Consider the following 19,953-nt stretch of genomic DNA (forward strand, 5'->3'; position numbering starts at 1 on the left):
CATAGCACATATAAATACTCAGTATTATGTTACACAGTTATGTATATATTTGTTTATTCTCTGTCTCTTCTCAGTAGGAGGAGGGTCACTGACATGTCCTTCGGTGAAGTGCAGGTGCACCAATATTTTTTGAATAAATGAAATGTGGGGTCTAGATTTGTTTTTTTGTGTGTTTTTTTTGTTTTTGTTTGTTTTTGGGTGTCAAGTAGCTAAGTAAAAACTGGAAGAAACTAACATTTGATATTAGTGTCAGCGTGTGGTCTTTTCCTGGTTGTGTTTAAGTTCATATTTTTTCCAGGAATAAGTGTACTTTCTGGATTAGAACATTTAGCTACAGCTGTTTGTATTTGACATGTAAATCTCTTTGCTTTGTTATGCCATCTGCATGGCCCAGAAGGCTGGTAGAATTGGAGAGGGATCTATCTACATGTGTTTTGTTATCATCCCTCAATAGCTCCAAGTAATAGCTTGGCTAGCAGTGTTGTTAATCTAACAAGCAAATAGAACTCTAAATTATATTTTAAAAGATGATGGTTGTTTTATACTTTCTGTGTCATTAGTGGTGAGGATTGTTATAGGCTGAATTGTATCCCTCTCAAATTCAAATGGTGAAGTCCTAGTCTTTAGCACCACAGATTGTGACTGTATTTGGAGATAGGGCCTTTAAAGTGGTAATTAAGTTAAAATGAGGTCTTTAGGGTGGGCCCTAATCCAGTATGACTGGTGTCCTGATAATAGGAGATTAGGATGTGCAGAGAGAGAGATACCAGGGGTGCATGCACACAGAAAAAAACCATGTCACAGTGAGAATGTAGTTATTTGCAAGCCAATGAGAGAGGCCTTAGAAGAAACTGACCCTGTTGACACTTTGATCTTGGACTTCCAGTCTCCAGAACTGTGAGAAAATAAGTTTTTGTTGTTTAAGTCACCCACTCTAGAGTAGGTCTATAGGCAGACATGGCAAACTAATATAAGGGTTAAAAAGTGAAAATCAGTAATAAAAATAATGTGCCTGCTTTTTTTACTTATAGTTTGAAAATGAATGATGTAAGCTGTCTTTTTTTTTCTTTTTGGCTACAAAAAGACAAGACTGAATATAAATATATACTTGATTCTAGATCACTCTGAACTGATCAGACTTCAGATAAACTATAGGAATGGAGACTTGCCTTTCTATGATAGTAGACTTGGGAAATGACAGAATATCCTTCATTAAGGAATTCCTTTTGATGAAAACTAAGTTGTATCACTGATATTAAAATTTAATTTTGGCTTAGCTACCAGCTGTCTTTATAACTGAAGAAATCACTCAAAATTATGGCTCTTCTCTAAAATCTAGAGTTTCATTCATCTTTTCATTAAGTAAATCATCACTTATTATTTTCAGTGTGCTAGCTCTGGGTTTTCAGGATGAATCAAACATGGTCCCTGCCCTTATCGAGTTCATGGTAAAGCTAGGGAGATGGTAATAACAGCTAATTACAAAATGCTGTAATGAGTGGTGTGAGAGGTACATACAAGGGGCTGTGTGGGGAGGGTGATATTCCAGGTTGAGGATGCCAAACATTTCTTTTTCTGGGCCTAATAAGTAGTTTGTGGCAAACTCCACAAGTAGAAAATGAGAGTGAACATTTAGTCAGAAATGAGATCATAAATTACCTCATAAGCCATACTTTAGACTTTATCCAAACCATGCTTTGGACTCTTATCTTATGGGCAGTCAGGAACCATTGGAGAGTTTTAAGCTGGTACAAGTATTTCAGATTTGCGTTGCAGAGAGATGGCACTATGGAAGTGTGGAATGGGTATGGAGATGTGATGAGGGCCAGAATTGATGGATATACTTCTTGTAATGATAGAGTAGAAGACAGGATAGCAGAAGATAGAGTAGAAATTGAGGCCATGTTTCTGTTTCACAGAGGATAGCTTGGAGGGAATATTAGGGTAGGGCAGTAATCCAGTAATATTAGGGTAGAGCAGCTATGAGAAGCAGTGGTCCTGGGTTGAAGAGGATGTGCCAGAAACTAAAGCTTTTTTTTAAAATTTTTTTTTTTTCAACGTTTATTTATTTTTGGGACAGAGAGAGACAGAGCATGAACGGGGGAGGGGCAGAGAGAGAGGGAGACACAGAATCAGAAACAGGCTCCAGGCTCTGAGCCATCAGCCCAGAGCCCGACGCGGGGCTCGAACTCACGGACCGCGAGATCGTGACCTGGCTGAAGTCGGACGCTTAACCGACTGCGCCACCCAGGCGCCCCGAAACTAAAGCTTTTAAAGAGACAGTTTAAAGTACCTAGAGAGGAGGTAAGAGGGAGGGAATATCCCAGATGGCCTCTGGATTTCTGCCTCAGTTTAGAAGTACTAGTCACTGAGGTAAGAAATACAGATGGAGGAGGACTTGTTTTTACCCCACAGTACCTTTGTACCTGGTTCCCTTTACTTGGCTTTCTTACCCGCCATCTGTCCTGGTAGAAAACTGTCTGTTCTTAAAGGCTCATCTTGGAAGCCCTACTTAATCCTTGTGAATGTTTGCAATCTCTTCAGCACTCTCTTTTTTGTTTGTAAGCCTAAGCAGTTACATTCTGCCCGTTATATTGCATCTAGTTGTGTATCTCTCATTACCATACTGGAGCTTACTCATCTTTATTTTCTAAATGTCTGGGGTATTGTTTTGAACATAATATGTGCTCAATAAGTGTTTATTGGCTGAGATGATCTAAAAGAAGATTGTAGTTGGTTTAGGGGTAATGTTAAATGCCAGTTGAGTGGTATACATTTGCTGGATTTCCAATACTTCAGTCCTCCACAGTGCTTTTGTTAACATGGTGAAGGTTGTTTTTGGTAAGAAATAAAGAACAATTGAAATTACCAGTAACTTGAAGAAGGGATCCTCTCCTTCCCAAGAGTAGATGATATCTTTTTCGTTAAAAGATCACTGGTTTTACTATAGACAATTGTATACAACAATTTTATATTTTTAACCTTTACTTTCTTTCAGAACTCTGTTTGAAATTTTTAGCTAATTAACATGGTTTAAGTGTCTTCTATTTTATTTCACACATTAAAATTAACTCAAGGAAGCAAAAGTAGCCCTTGAAGCTATTGGAAGAAGGTTAAAATTCAAAGTGTTTTAGCTAACAAACAAGAAAAGAGATGGCTGTTAACATGGCCTTTTTATACTACAATGATAGTAGAATTAAAAAAATAGATTAGGAAAGAACATGGTTATAGAATATAAATGTATTAAAGCAAGTGGGCATTTAGAGAAGATTTTCTACAAAGCTCGGATCTGAAGTACTAAAGCCATTGTTGCACTAATGCAACACATCAAAGTAAATTAAACCTCACCATATTCTGCAATGCTCCTATTATGCACTAGTGTTGCTCTATATATAATGACAGTTGATGGCTTGGTTCACTAAGCATCTCAATGTAATTTTCAGTATCTTTGGAGCACCCAGAGAAACATACCAGAATTAGGAAAGATTAGAAAACCCTTTTTTTGGTACTATAAATTTTAGTATATAGGTATTACAAAACATTAAATATATACCTGGTGAGCTCATTCCCACATGTATGTATGAAGGTGTGTCTGTAACCTAGCTCAGATTTACATACTGAAGAAAAGCAAGTGAACCCAAGCTCTCAGAGAGCTTGGAGAGCCAAAGCTTTTTTGTTTGAGAGGGACCACCTAAGGTCACAGAAAGGAAGAATGGGGAGAGTTGTACACTAGTGACAAAAAGAAAGGTTAATAAGACATAAGCTAGGATTTACATTACAATCATCTTTGCTGTAAGTTCCAACTAAAGTTTTTGTGTTGCCTATAAAAATATAACTGATTTTGACTGAAAAAGAAAATGGGGAAACAGGAATTATTTTATAGAATAACCTGAAAACTAATTTTTACTGATACTCCTTCAAGAGATGGGAGACTTTTTCAAATAACAAATGCACTCGCAACTTTTAGTGAGAGTCATCTGTCATCCTGAGTCACAGTTACTGAAGGAAGTTGGTTAGATCCTGTAAGATAAGTTAGTTTAAAAAAAAAAAGATTTCGTTTTCTTTATCCACCCCCCCCCCCCAGGATTACCAAGCCATCTTTACTCTCTGAAATAAAGTGAATCATTGAAAGTGTCACTTGACTTTAATTTAATCAGTGTTAAATAACTATATTGGGGTATTTCAGAAGAAGACATAGGTATAAATGATTGGTAAATGTGGATAGCTTGCAGGTTGCAATTGCATTTATTTTGATGGAAGCACAATGTTCTTATACAATGTTCTTTTCACAGTTCTTTGGCATTTATTATAAGGAACAAAGCATTTCTGGAATGCTCATTTTAATTTCAAAGCTCAGGCTATTCTATGGAAAACATTTGGCGCAGGGAGGATCTGAACAATAATAGAGGAATGTTCAGTGGGAAGCGTTGTGAATTGTGGCACTTAAAATACATTCTGAAGGAACATTTAGACAATGATACTTATTCTTCATTTTACACAAAGATTTAAACTAGGTGCTATAATTTGTCTTAATCTGGACAAATATCTTTTAATTCTTGATGTATAAATTAGGCTGACAGTAGTGAGATATTTGTGTTTTGGAGTATGTGAAAATCCATGTAATAATTCAGGCATATTATCATCTTTATCATCTATGCATGATAAAGACATGTGGCCCTATTTGGCTGCTTGCAAAGCATATAGGAGGTGCTTTGTTAACTGACTTCATCACATTTAGCACACGGGACCCCCTTAGAGCAAGATGAGGGTAGCCCCAAGAGAACACCTCTGACTAGGATCCCATAACAGATTTTCTATATCCATGTGGGGAATGGACTAGAAAATGTACATTAAATATCAACCAATATTTGAGTCATGTTATGCATTTTACAAGACATTTTACATATTTAACCTTCACACAGTCTTATAGGTAACATGATCTCATTTTCCAAGAGAGGAAATAAAGGCACTGCACTCTGGGATGTAGACATGAGAATAAAGCAAATTAGAATATAGCAATAGGTCTATTGGATGGAGGAGAATTGAAAGGGCAGACAAAAATTATTTTCATCTACGTATTTCCCCCATAGCTTGTAAGTTCTTTCTCAGTTCCTAGCTAAAAAACTGTGTCCAGACATAATAAATAAACAAATATGTCATGCTCCATAAGCAATAAACAAGCCAAACCTTTAGGGGCTGCAGAACAGGAAGGTTATGTATAGTCTGTTCTCAAAGATGTGGTGCATGATTGTTATAAGCCTTGACTATTTGATGATATGCAGGATTCTAGTTTTCCATAGGAATTTCAGGTCTTCTAATTTATTTTACTTATTTAAAATTTTTTTTATGTTTATTTATTTTTGAGAGCAAGAGAGACAGAGCACGAGTGGGGGAGGGGCAGAGAGAGAGGGAGACAGAATCTTAAGCAGGCCTCAGACTCTGAGCTGTCAGCACAGAGCCCAACATGGGGCTCAAACCCCTGTACCATGAGATCATGACCTGAGCTGAAGTCCTATGCTTAACCGACTGAGCCACCCAGATACCCCCAGGTCCTCTATTTTAAATACTGAAAAGACGTGTTTTTTTTCCTTCATCTACAATGGGGATCTTCCAGCTTTGATTATAAAAATGTTAAATAAATTTATTATTGGTATCCAAGGCTTAATTAAGAAATGGGTATTTTTTACAATGTAATTTTGTATGAGGTTTTGCTTCCAAATACAGTTGCTTAATTTCTATCTCTAACCACAATGAGACACCACCTCACACCTGTCAGAATGGCTAAAATTAACAACTCAGGAAACAACAGATGTTGGCGAGGATGCGGAGGAAGGGGAACACTTTTGCATTGTTGGTGGGAATGCAAATTGGTATAGCCACTCTGGAAAATAGTATGGAGGTTCCTCAAAAAATTAAAAATAGAACTACCCTACAACCCAGCAATTGCACTGTTAGGTATTTATCCAAAAGGATACAAAAATGCTGATTCAAAGGGACACATGCACGGCAATGTTTATAGCAGCGTTATCACCAATAGCCATATTATGGAAAGAGCGTAAATATCCATCAACTAATGAATGGATAAATAAGATGTGGTATATATATATGTATAGAATGGAATATTACTTGGTGACCAAAAAGAATGAAATCTTGCCATTTGCAACAATGTGAGTGGGACTAGAGTGTATTATGCCAAGTGAAATAAGTCAGAGAAAGACAAATATATGATTTCACTCACTGTGAAATTTAGAAACAAAACAGATGAACATAGGGGAAGGGAAGGAAAAATAAAATAAGATAAAAACAGAGGTGGAGAGGGAGGCAAAACATAAGAGCTTCTTAAATACAGAGAACACACTGAGGGTTACTGGAAGGGAGGTGGTTGGGGGGAAGGGGCAAATGGGCGATGGGCATTAAGGAGGGCACTTGTTGGGATGAGCACTGGGTGTTATATGTAAGTGATGAATCACTAAATTCTACTCCTAAAACCAATACTACACTGTATGTTAACTAACTTGAATTTAATTAAACTTTTTTTAAAAAAAAGCCCTTCTTTTCAATGACCCCATTCTTTAAGCCATTTATATAACAAATATTTATTGAGCACTTACTTTGTTTATTGTTCTGGGTGCTGGAGAAAAGACACATTTTTTGCTTTCATGGAATTTACTTTTTAGTATTAGAAGCATGAAATTAACATATAAACAAAAAAAGTCAGGCCCTGTAAGTGTTTTGAGGAAATATAAAGTGGGATGAAGGGATAGAGTGAGAGAGGGTGGGGATGGGGTAGTCAAGAAAGACCTCTTGATAGGTGACTTTGGGTAAGACCTGTTTGAGAGGCCTACTGAATTAGGGGAGACTGTATGGGACAGGTAAGAGAGGTTACAAAGGGCCAATATGTAATTATTTGAATTTGGTCCCCCTGAGATAACCAGTGTTTTATATTTCAGAGTGGTTCTGTGCCCTCTCAACATTAATAATGTCTATTCTCAGCCTAAATAGACTAATGCTTTACTGACTTAATTATGATTATTTTGCCTCTTTCTTAATATAGATTGCTGGCTACAAAGTGATATAAATAATTATTATATATGAATATTTATACATACATATATAATATATATATTGCATTGTTTCCATAGTAAAACTTGGTAAGTTTCAATCTCTGTGGCTCTTCCTTCTTCCTGCCCTTTCTCTCTCCCTTCCTACCTCCTTCCTTCGTTCCTTTTTATCTTTAGGTGAAAATTCCATAGTGGCTGATAATATTGGTCTTGGTTCATTGACTTGACTTATGAGGGTGTACCAATAGTACTGGGAATAAATCGTGTTACTATGAAATACTTCCTTTTGTTTTGGGCTGTGATGTCCCAGGACTGTGTTTTCACAGTTTGTCTAATGAGTGGCTTGTGTTTTTCCAATTTTAGGTTACTACACTTGTAAATTGTCCCCAGAATCCTTCTAACAGGAAAAAAGGACGTTCAAAAAGAGCCAGAGTCCTTCTAGCTTCTGTGGAGGAAGCGACTTGGAATTTATTAGACAAGGGAGAGAAGATTGCCCAGGAAGCCACAGTTTTAAAGGAAGAGCTTACTACTGTACTTGAGGAAGTTCGCAAAGAAAGTGAGTACTCTAGTCCTGGTCAGGAGCAAACTGTATATCCTTAGGGTGTTAGTTACGGAATTAGATTTGTGAGCATTTTGTTTTGTTGACTTGAGTTTATTAGTCTATCTGTAGAGCTCTGAGGAGCTGGCTGTGGGAAGCTGAGTGGCTTATTAGTCAGCTCTAAGACTCAGAGTACTACTTACTTCTGGTTCTTCCCTTGAATTGTTGAGTCCCTGCAGGCAAGTTCTTCCCCTCACATGCCATAGTTTATCCATAGTAAGCAAAGAGAAGTGTATCCTTTTTTGTCATAGAATATAACGACATATGACTAATGAAGCTGAAGATGTGTTTGTCCATACATAAATTAATTATAAAGTTCCTTGTTAATAGTTAGAGGTATTAAGTTACAGACCTGACTACTCAGAAGTACATTTTTTATTTTTTCATTTTCTAGAGGTTTAGATTTTCTAAACTTAAAAAGAAATGCTTTGCATAAACTATGCATAACTCATGTTGCTGCTAGATGAATATTATAAAATGAAAGTGTACATGTCACGTTTTGATGTATTTACTTACATATGATAATACAACAATTTCATAATGAATGTAAGTCTCATTTGCAGACTCTTTTTAAAAGAACTGCCTTATTTATATATCAGCTTGCTGCAAGAAACTATCTTGAGAGGATAAGAAAACTTAAATATTCATGTTCAGTTTTATAAAAGAGACTTGGGGTGTTCATATATTTCCCTTTCCAACATAACTTTATGAAAATCAGAAAATGTTAGTTAATTAAATAATTAAAATGAATATACTAGCTATAATAAACCTTAGGTCAAATACAGGAGATTTATTTTTTATTTGTTATATACTTTATATATGACTTATATTTTACAGAGTCTCTTCAGAAAATATGAAGAAAATATAATGCCAAAGATAATTTCAAATGAATTCATCACTCCTCCCTACCCCCTACCACTTTAGACCCTATCTTGTCTTGTCTGCTCTGGTACCATTATCCACATAGTCACCAAGTCAGTTTAGACTCTTTGTTCTCATTTCACTCTCTCTTCCAATTAGTCTCTAAGTTCGACAAATTCTTTCTCCTTTTGTCTCTCAGATCTTTCCCTCTTTTTCATTACTGATGTTGCCTCCTGAATTCAGGATTATTGCATTAGCCTTACTGTATACTAAAGCCAAATACATCTTTTAAAAAGGAAAATACAGTTATTTTACTTCCCTGCTTAATTTAAATCCTTTTTAAGCTTTTGAAGGACTAGGGGTATTATCTTTCTGGATAAGGTTCAGGCTTATAAATCTAGCTCACTCAGCATTGCATTATTTGGCTTCTATCATTCTCTCCCTTTTCATTTCCTGATTCTGGCCCCCTCTCCAGCTTCCAAATAAGAATTTGAAGTATTTTGAATGGTCCATGTTGCCTTATGCCTCTGTACCTCTGTTATCAGCTATTACCTTCACTTGGATTACGCCTCTTGTTCAGCCAATTCTCACTTATTGCACCAAACTCAACCCAGGTCTTTTCTAGGAAGTGTGTACTGACCTTGTGATGCTCATTTAGATATCCCTCTTCTGTGTCCCCACAGACTCTGAGCATCTGCCTTTAATAGGATTTACTACCCCAATACACCAAACATTGATTTACTTGTTCAATAAATCTAGACTTTTAATTCGTGAAGGTGGCAAATACCAGGTCTTATGTGATGAGAAGTACCTGACACATAACAACCACCTGATGTTTGTTAAATAGATAAAACAATTGAAGCATCATTTTGTCATTTTGTATTATAAAATTTTATAATGATTTTATCTTTGTTTTTATGACAAATTATCTCTCATGGTTATGGTTTTTTTTAAAGTTTATTTATTTTGAGAGAAAGAAGGAGAGTATGTGCGTGTACACAAGCAAGCAGGAGAAGGGCAGAGAGAGAGGAAGAGAGAGAGAATCCCAAGCAGGCTCCGTGCAGAGCCCAGTGCTGGGCTCGATCTCTCGACTGCAAGAGTCAGATGCCTAACTGACTGAGCCGTCCAGGTGTCCCTCATAGATATGGTTTCTTTCCTGAGTGCCTTCGTAAGGAATATGAACGCTATTCTGGTATTGTTTTTCTCAGATAATGAGATCTATTTGACAACATAGTTTTTGTAAACCACCTCATAATACTATGTAAGACACTGGTCATTCTCAGCAGGAAAAAATAAAAGCATTAATTGGCATGAAATGGCATATATATTTTTTAAAAAAGTAAGTTACCAGTTTTTGACTCAAAAAGCAAATTATTTTAAAGAGAAGGTCTCAAAGAGAAAGTATGTGTGGCTTCTAGGATTATGCAGTATATCCTTCCCTGTGTTCTATTATAATGTGTGAAATCATATTATCATGTGATAGATGTGGCATATGCTGTGTACACAACAAATGCATTTGGTTAAAGATCACCAAGCGCTTTATACTCTGATTTTTTTTTGACAAACTGCCAAATTGAACTACTGCCATTTGAGTGTGGGAGGAAAGCAGTGAAATGGCAAATGGTTCTGGAATTTGGGGAATGGCCAATGCTTATCCTATGGATTGCAGAGATAGTAACAGTGAGAGCACTGTTCCGAAAAATTTGGAAGGAATTTTAGCTCACTGGTGAAGTTGAAGTATCAGGAGAATGAATTCTGATTCAAGCGCCTCTTTGATACTAGAAACATTTTAGTTTCCTGTTTTTTTTTTTTTTAAAGGGCTTCGTCCGGTGGCATAATGTAAAGGACTAATGAAGAGCAAATATTGTTTAAATATTTGAGAAAGTGAAAAAATATTAGATGTAGGGGGTATTTTTATTTATGTATTTATTGACTTATTTTCAAAAAGAATTTTGAGACTAATCTAGAAAATTTCTTCTATTAAAGACAGTGTAATTTATGTAGCATTACAACAGAATTCTGTTTTATTCTGTTTAACTGACTTTAGTGGCTTTAGTTAGAGATGTGAAGTGATAAATAATGTAGACATTTGATTACCTAACGAACTGGCCTGTGGAAGATGAGACCTGGATAGTAGTAGGGGAGGATGGTGAAAGGAAATGTCATATGTGAGTAGAACTGTAGAGATCCAGCAAAGGTGGCCCACATAGTGATTATTTTTTACTCATAATCTTACAGTTTGGCCCTATACTTACATCCATACAATGGCCAAGTATTAAACCCAGTATTTTTTAAAAACAGTTTTAGAATATCACATAACAATTAGCTAGGAATTATCTAAAAATTGTTCATAATGTTTGGATTACACATGTTTTGCCTATAGCATATATGCTACCTTCATATAGCTTCTACTTCTAAGTCACACATTTGGTTACATTTAAAGTTTTTTAAATGTTGAGAATAAGATCAGTACAGAAAAGTGCATACATTATCATGAACAATTCAATACAGTTTCACAATATAAACACACTAATGTAATCTCTACCCAGATCAAGAAATAGAAACTCACCAGAATCCTGAATCACCCCTTGTGCCTATTAGTTACCACTTCTTCACCTCAAAGGTAAACATTATCCTGGTTATTACATAGGTTAGTTTTTTGCTTCTTTTTGAACTTTACATAAGTGGGATCATATAGTATGTTATCTTTTGAGTCTGGCTTCTTTTTGTTCAATGTTATGTTTGTGAGATCTCATCATATAGTAGTCCATTCATTTCATTGATGAATAGATTATAGTTTATCCATGTTACATAGATAGACAACTGAATTTTTTCAGTTTTTGGCCTTAATGAACATTGTTGCTATGTACATATTTGTGTATTACTTTTGGTGCATTAATATAGATATTCCTGCTGGGTTATACTTAAGATGAAATTGCTGGGTCATAAGGTGTATACTCAGCTTTAATAGATTTTATCAGTTTTCCAAAGTGGATTTTCTAATTGGCACTCTTATCAGTAATGTAAGGATTCCAGTTGCTCTACATTCTTATTAACTTGGTGTTAGCAAGTGTCAGTGTTTTTGATTCAAGTATATGTAGTGGTTTTTCATTGTAGTTTTAATTTGTATTTCTCTGATGAGCATTGTGTGCTCTAGATATGAGACTTTTGTTAGTTGTGGATGTTAAAAACATCTTATTGCTTTCAATATATCAGCATTTTTGATACTCAGAAGTAATTTTGATAAATTCCAATTAATTATTTTATACCTTTATGGATAGAATTTTTTCTGTTCTGTTAAAAAATTTTGTCTACTGCAAGTCAAGAAGATATTCTCATATGTAGTACAGGCTTTATTGTTTTACCATTATAAATGATGTGAGCTAGGAGTCATGATTCATTTTTTTTTCATATGGGAATTCAATTGATCGAGTATTATATGGATGCCTATGGAAGTTTGTTTCAGTATAGTTATTGAAAAAAATTACTCTTTCCCAATTGAATTATTTTTGCACCTTTGTTGAAAATCAGTTGACCATATCTGTGTGAATCTATTTAGGAACTCTGTCCTGTTTCATTGATTTGTGTATCTATCCTTACACCAATAACACATCGTCTTGATTACTGTACCTCAGAGTAAGTATTAAAAATTATCTTGATTTTGTAATTCTAGTGAAAATATAAAGAGACATTCAACTTCATTAGTGATCAGATATGCAAATGAGGTATATTTTATGCAATTCAATTGGCAGAAATTAAAAGTTTTTTTAAAAAGACTTTGAAGTAACAGAATTTTTTATTGCTTGGTGGAGTGTAAATTGATACAACCACTTTGAAAAACAGTTTAGACATGTCACTTTTGTTAAATGCCAAAGTTCTCTCTATCTCTCTCTTTCTCTCTCTCTCAATATATATATATTGATTTGGTGTTGTTGGTGTATAGAAATGCAATTGACTTTTTTAGATTGGTACTTGTTCAGGTATTATCTCTGAAATGAAACATTAAGATCATTATTTTTAAATAGTTTCTTAAAATGTTTTTGTAAATTTATTTTTGAGACAGAGAGAGACAGCATGAGCAGGGGAGGGGCAGAGAGAGAGAGAGGCAGACACAGAATCTGAAGCAGGCTCCAGGCTCTGAGCTGACACCTCGGCACAGAGCCCAACACGGGGTTCGAACTCACAGACTGTGAGATCATGGCCTGAGCTGAAGTCGGACACTTAACTGACTGAGCCACCCAGGTGGCCCAAGATCGTTATTTTTTTAATTATTATTATTTTTTAATATACGAAATTTATTGTCAAATTGGTTTACATACAATACCCAGTGCTCATCGCAAAAGATGCCCTCTTCAATGTCCATCACCTACCCTACCCTCCCTCCCACCCGCCATCAACCCTCAGTTTGTTCTCAGTTTTTAAGAGTCTCTTATGCTTTGGCTCTCTCCCACTCTAACCTCTTTTTTTTTTCCTTCCCCTCCCCCATGGATTTCTGTTAAGTTTCTCAGGATCCACATAAGAGTGAAACCATGTGGTATCTGTCTTTCTCTGTATGGCTTATTTCACTTAGCATCACACTTTCCAGTTCCATCCATGTTGCTACAAAGGGCCATATTTCATTCTTTCTCATTGCCACGTAGTACTCCATTGTGTATATAAACCACAATTTCTTTATCCATTCATCAGTTGATGGACATTTAGACTTTTCCACAATTTGGCTATTGGTGAGAGTGCTGCTATAAACATTGGGGTACAAGTGCCCCTATGCATCAGTACTCCTGTATCCCTTGGGTAAATTCCTAGCAGTGCTACTGCTGGGTCATAGGGTAGGTCTATTTTTAATTTTCTGAGGAACCTCCACACTGCTTTCCAGAGCGGCTGCACCAGTTTGCATTCTCACCAACAGTGCAAGAGGGTTCCCATTTCTCCACATCCTCTCCAGCATCTATAGTCTCCTGATTTGTTCATTTTGGCCACTCTGACTGGCATGAGGTGATATCTGAGTGTGGTTTTGATTTGTATTTCCCTGATGAGGAGCGACGTTCAGCATCTTTTCATGTGCCTGTTGGCCATCTGGATGTCTTCTTTAGAGAAGTGTCTCTTCATGTTTTCTGCCCATTTCTTCACTGGATTATTTGTTTTTCAGGTGTGGAGTTTGGTGAGCTCTTTATAGATTTTGGATACTAGCCCTTTGTCTGATATGTCATTTGCAAATACCTTTTCCCATTCCGTTGGTTGCCTTTTAGTTTTGTTGGTTGTTTCCTTTGCAGTGCAGAAGCTTTTTATCTTCATGAGGTCCCAATAGTTCATTTTTGCTTTTAATTCCCTTGCCTTTGGGGATGTGTCAAGTAAGAAATTGCTGCAGCTGAGGTCAGAGAGGTCTTTTCCTGCTTTCTCCTCTAGGGTTTTGATGGTTTCCTGTCTCACATTCAGGTCCTTTATCCATTTTGAGTTTATTTTTGTGAATGGTGTAAGAAAGTGGTCTAGTTTCAACCTTCTGCATGTTGCTGTCCAGTTCTCCCAGCACCATTTGTTAAAGAGACTGTCTTTTTTCCATTTGATATTCTTTCCTGCTTTGTCAAAGATGAGTTGGCCATACGTTTGTGGGTCTAGTTCTGGGGTTTCTATTCTATTCTATTCCATTGGTCTATGTGTCTGTTTTTGTGCCAATACCATGCTGTCTTGATGATTAGAGCTTTGTAGTAGAGGCTAAAGTCTGAGATTGTGATGCTTCCTGCTTTGGTCTTCTTCTTCAAAACTACTTTGGCTATTCAGGGCCTTTTGTGGTTCCATATGAATTTTAGGATTGCTTGTTCTAGTTTCGAGAAGAATGCTGGTGCAATTTTGATTGGGATTGCATTGAATGTGTAGATAGCTTTGGGTAGTATTGACATTTTGACAATATTTATTCTTCCAACCCATGAGCACGGAATATTTTTCCATTTCTTTGTATCTTCTTCAATTTCCTTCATAAGCTTTCTATAGTTTTCAGCATACAGATCTTGTACATCTTTGGTTAGATTTATTCCTGGGTATTTTATGCTTTTTGGTGCAATTGTGAATGGGATCAGTTTCTTTATTTATCTTTCTGTTGCTTCATTATTAGTGTATAAGAATGCAACTGATTTCTGTACATTGATTTTGTATCCTGCAACTTTGCTGAATTCATGTATCAGTTCTAGCAGACTTTTGGTGGAGTCTGTCGGATTTTCCATGTATAGTATCATGTCATCTGCAAAAAGGGAAAGCTTGACTTCATCTTTGCCAATTTTGATGCCTTTGATTTCCTTTTGTTGTCTGATTGCTGATGCTAGCACTTCCAACACTATATTAAACAATAGCGGTGAGAGTGGACATCCCTGTCGTGTTCCTGATCTCAGGGGGAAAGCTCTCAGTTTTTCCGCATTGAGGATGATATTAGCTGGGGGCTTTTCATAAATGGCTTTTATGATGTTGAAGTATGTTCCTTCTATCCCGACTTTCTCAAGGGTTTTTATTAAGAAAGGGTGCTGAATTTTGTCAAATGCTTTTTCTGCATCGATTGACAGGATCATATGGTTCTTCTCTTTTTTTTTGTTAATGTGATGTATCACGTTGATTGATTTGTGAATGTTGAACCAGCCCTGCATCCCAGGAATGAATCCCACTTGATCATGGTGAACAATTCTTTTTATAAGCTGTTGAATTCGATTTGCTAGTATCTTATTGAGAATTTTTGCATCCATATTCATCAGGGATATTGGCCTGTAGTTCTCTTTTTTTACTGGGTCTCTGTCTGGTTTAGGAATCAAAGTAATGCAGGCTTCATAGAATGAGTCTGGAAGTTTTCCTTCCCTTTCTATTTTTTGGAATAGCTTGAGAAAGATAGGTATTATCTCTGCTTTAAATGTCTGGTAGAATTCCCCAGGGAAGCCATCTGGTCCTGGACTCTTATTTGTTGGGAGATTTTTGATAACTGATTCAAAAACTTCGCTGGTTATGGGTCTGTTCAAGCTTTCTATTTCCCCCGATTGAGTTTTGGAAGTGTGTGGGTGTTTAGGAATTTGTCCATTTCTTCCAGGTTGTCCAGTTTGTTGGCATATAGTTTTTCATAGTATTCCTTGATAATTGCTTGTATTTCTGAGGGATTGGTTGTAATAATTCCATTTTCATTCATGATTTTATCTATTTGGGTCATCTCCCTTTTCTTTTTGAGAAGCCTGGCTGGAGGTTTATCAGTTTTGTTTATTTTTTCAAAAAACCAACTCTTGGTTTCATTGATCTGCTCTACAGTTTTTTTAGATTCTATATTGTTTATTTCTGCTCTTCTCTTTATTATTTCTCTTCTTCTGCTGGCTTTGGGGTGTCTTTGCTGTTCTGCATCTATTTCCTTTAGGTGTGCTGTTAGATTTTGTATTTGGGATTTTTCTTGTTTCTTGAGATAGGCCTGGGATTGCAATGTATTTTCCTCTTAGGACTGCCTTTGTTGCATCCCAAAGCGTTTGGATTGTTGTATTTTCATTTTCAATTGTTTCCATATATTTTTTAATTTCTTCTCTAATTGCCTGGTTGACCCATTCATTCTTTAGTAGGGTGTTCTTTATCCTCCATGCTTTTGGAGGTTTTCCAGACTTTTTCCTGTGGTTGATTTCAAGCTTCATAGCATTGTGGTCCGAAAGTATGCATGCTATGACCAAGATCGTTATTTTTAAAAGAAGGAAACATTTGACACATGGAAACACACATGGCCTGTTTCATTGGGATCCCTTATGATAGTAAGACTATGGTACTGTATTTGGCTTATATGGGAAACTAATTTTACAAAAGTAATGATACAGTATGCAACATTTGCTGTTCATACATGAAATAGCAAAAAACAGGAATTATAATGGGTGTGTGTGTGTGTGTGTGTGTATATATTGGTATATATATATATATATATTTTCTTTCTATTCATAAACATTTCAGTTTGCTGTTTGGAAAAGAAGATAACTAATTATTTGGGTTTAGGAAATGTCTTAAATATTTGTCAGTTAAATTTAAAGTTGTAAAGGAAACTTGAAATTTATTTTAAATGTAACTTAGTGGTATTGTGAAATCCCTACAGAGGGCAGGCTTCTCAGTTGTCCTGGCTTTAGCCTTGCCTTCAGCTGGTAAAAAAAAAATCAGGTAGAATTGTATATTTGAATTACAACTGGAAAAAAAAGACAATCTTTTGTGTTTTCATCAATGCTTTGATTAATAAAAAGGAATAGGACAAAAATCATGTGGAATATTAACTAAATCTGGTTCAGAGTTTGTTGTAATCTCAAATAAAATATGGGCATGGGGCAGCTGGGTGGCTCAGTTGGTTGAGCGTCTGACTCTTGATTTCAGCTCAGATCATGGTCCCAGTGGATCGTGGGATTGAGCCCCATGTTGGACTCTGTGCTGAGAATGGAGCCTGCTTAAGATTCTTTCTCTCTCTCACTTTACCCCTGACCCTGTTTGCACTCTTTTCGCTCTCTCTAAAGAAATATGGGCTTACTATGAGAGAGAAGGGTTGTAGAAAGAAAGTGAATAATCAGTATTTCATTGAGGAATCATTAAGAGGGAGAAGAGATGATTACAAAAGAAACCATATTTAGGCTTTTTAGACTCTTATGCCCTTTTTCTGTTCATTTGTAAACATTTGTTAAGTGTCTGGTATTTTACCTATTTTGGTTAAATATTTGGAATCTGTATTTGGTTTTATTTTGGGCCCTGGGACTATAGAGATATATAAGATGTGCCCTAGGTATTAACAGCCTACTGGGGTAAATAGAACATAAACAGTTCTATTTATGTAATAAATAGATTTATGTAATAATAAATTATGTAATAATGTAACAAACATTATTACAATAAACAGTTGTAATAATGTCTGATAAATGCTATTGTAATAATATGTCTCAGAGGCTGTGGAAACACATATGAAGGAGCAATAAAATAGTGTTTCTAAACTTCCATTTTCCTTTATTTTACCATTAAGTAGGGAAAGAGGAGTCTCTCCCATATGAGTACAGGTGAATATGTATATAATTTATAGGAAGATGTGCTATATGTGTGGCCTGTCTTTTCTCACAGAGTTGCATTTATTTATGTTTTATTTAAAAAATTTAAATATTTATTGAAGCTATTGAAACCTTTGTATAGGTCGGGCTCTGTTCTAAGTGCTAGGCTCTCAGAAGTGAACTATATAGACAAGGCTTTCCCTTTTAGTGGGAGGACAGGTAGTAAACAAGTAAACAGACTTAATTCTTAAAGGATATGAGATTCTTTTTCCTTTGAAAATTTAAACATAATGGTTTTCTCCTGAAAACACTGCTTTATCTTAATACTTATACATTTTTAGATTCCTGCTTGAAATATTGTTGACCTTGAACAATGCAGGAATTAGGAATGCTGACCCCCATGCAGTCAAAAACCTATGTATAACTTTGACTCCCCCAGCACTTAACTACTAATAGCTTACTGTTGACCAGAAGCCTTACTGATAACATAAACAGTTGATTGACACATATTTTATATGTTATATGTATCATATAGTATATTCTTACAATAATGTAAACTAGAGAAAGGAAAGTGTTATTAAGAATATTGTAAGGAAGGGAAAATACCTTAAAGTACTCTACTGTATTTATAAAAAAGCCACATATAAGTGGACACATGCAGCTCAAACCTTCGTTGTTCAAAGGCCAATTGTAAAATAAATAAAAATGTATATGTATAAAGGGATAATTAATTTGAGATTTCAACAGTGTTCAGAGAAAGATTAAAGTTCAACATTTTTGTATACTGCTCAGACAGGCTAAGATGCCTACACAGGTGTAGCATAGCACTAATCTATATACTTTGGTATGAATTATCTGGAATGTACAGTTTAACACCAATAGCCTTGGCAGTTATTACTACCAGAGCCAGCAACTGGAAATATGTACTGTAGGCTTCATGTTGATATATGTCAAGTGGAAAAGGGCTTGCAAATTTGTTGGAATCCTGCCTCTGCTAAAATACTTTCACATCTATTTTTAATTGTAGGCCTCCACCAAGGCTACTATGAGCCAATTGGAGGCCTAGGAAGATTAATGAGGAGATTTTTGAATGCATTAGAGCCCTCTAACTATAGCTTTCCTTCCCAAATATGGTGCTATGGCATTTTATACTAAAAGAAATGCTATGCTATCTAGCCTGCTAATGCAGGAGCCTCCCAACTGTATGTTTGTAAAATTTAGGCCAGCAGCAGCTGATAACTTGCCCCAGTTTGCATGGCTCATGAGTATTTCTAGCAGGATAGGTGATATGGCTAGTGGCTAGGGAGGGACTGTCCCCTCCCTGGTGAGAAGTAAATGTTTGTATTGAAAAATGCACATGTTTGTTATGTGCATAATATATGTATTCAGGCATTTAAAAATTTTATCCCTATTTGTACATTTCTGTAGTTTTTCATTTTAATGATTTGCAACACCCTAGGTTTATAGACTTTTTCCCAGTAGGAATTAGAAATCAAGACTTAGTATCATCCATATTAGTCAGAGAAAACGATTACTTCTAGAAACGATTATTCCTAGAAAATGGTATCCTGGAAGTGTAATTAATCTTTCTATCAGTATACTTGGGTACTTACTTAAACAACAAATGCCATTATAGAATTTCCAATATTGAACCTTTAAAATGTTACCTGTTGCCTCCCTGATTATTCACTGCATTTTTATTTTTGTAGAGGGGAAAAAAACGTGTCCTACAGAAAATAGAGATTTAAAAAATTTGCTGGTGTCATTTTGGGTCATCTGTGTTGAAAGATCTTATCTTTTGAAGCTCAGCTGTATTGAAACTTTATTTATAAAAGAAAATAGCAGTTCATTTTTAGCTAACTGTCCCTAAGGAACAGGTCAGCTTTATCTACTGTGCTCAACAACATTGCAGTTAGGACTTAGATAAAATGTTTGGTATTTACCACCAATTACTCACAGCCTATATATGGTTTCAAAGGCAACAGCTGTTGCCTCATTATTTCCATCTATTGCTATGTTGATGTTGTGTATATTTAACTGTTATTATATCTCAAGAGTGTTCTTAGATAAGCATAAAGTCACAAATACAATAATCTTTCTACCAAATACATTGTGTTTGAGGAGATGCAGTTCATTCTTCATTTGAAAGGGGATGATGAACTCTTGTTCTAACACATTTTAACATGCATGCATGGTGTCTTGTAGCTGGCAGAATGTTTATGGAAACACTTCCATTGAAGACTGATGAGCTAATTAGCTACATTGCTTGTAAACTACTAATTGCTGGAACACACTCAACATGGCATCCCTTAGTGTTCACTTGAAATATCTGCAGCAGGCTTTTCTTATAGTGCATTTGATATTCTCAGCAAACTCCATCTTGAAGTGTTGTGTGGGCATTTACGAAGTACTTGATGTGTGT

The 19,953-nt window shown here is 35.8% G+C and overlaps 1 protein-coding gene across 1 annotated transcript in view; it reads left to right on the top strand.

Moving 5' to 3' along the window:
- LOC116738374 (catenin alpha-3-like) overlaps positions 1-19,953 on the top strand; it is a 468,686-nt gene that overhangs the window by 25,465 nt on the left and 423,268 nt on the right. The window contains exon 2 of the mRNA XM_032595164.1: positions 7,425-7,617. Coding sequence (XP_032451055.1) covers positions 7,425-7,617 — 193 coding nt within the window. The remainder of the gene's footprint in view (positions 1-7,424; positions 7,618-19,953) is intronic.

The sequence above is a fragment of the Lynx canadensis genome, chromosome D2, assembly GCF_007474595.2.
Source record: "Lynx canadensis isolate LIC74 chromosome D2, mLynCan4.pri.v2, whole genome shotgun sequence".
NCBI lineage: Eukaryota > Metazoa > Chordata > Mammalia > Carnivora > Felidae > Lynx > Lynx canadensis.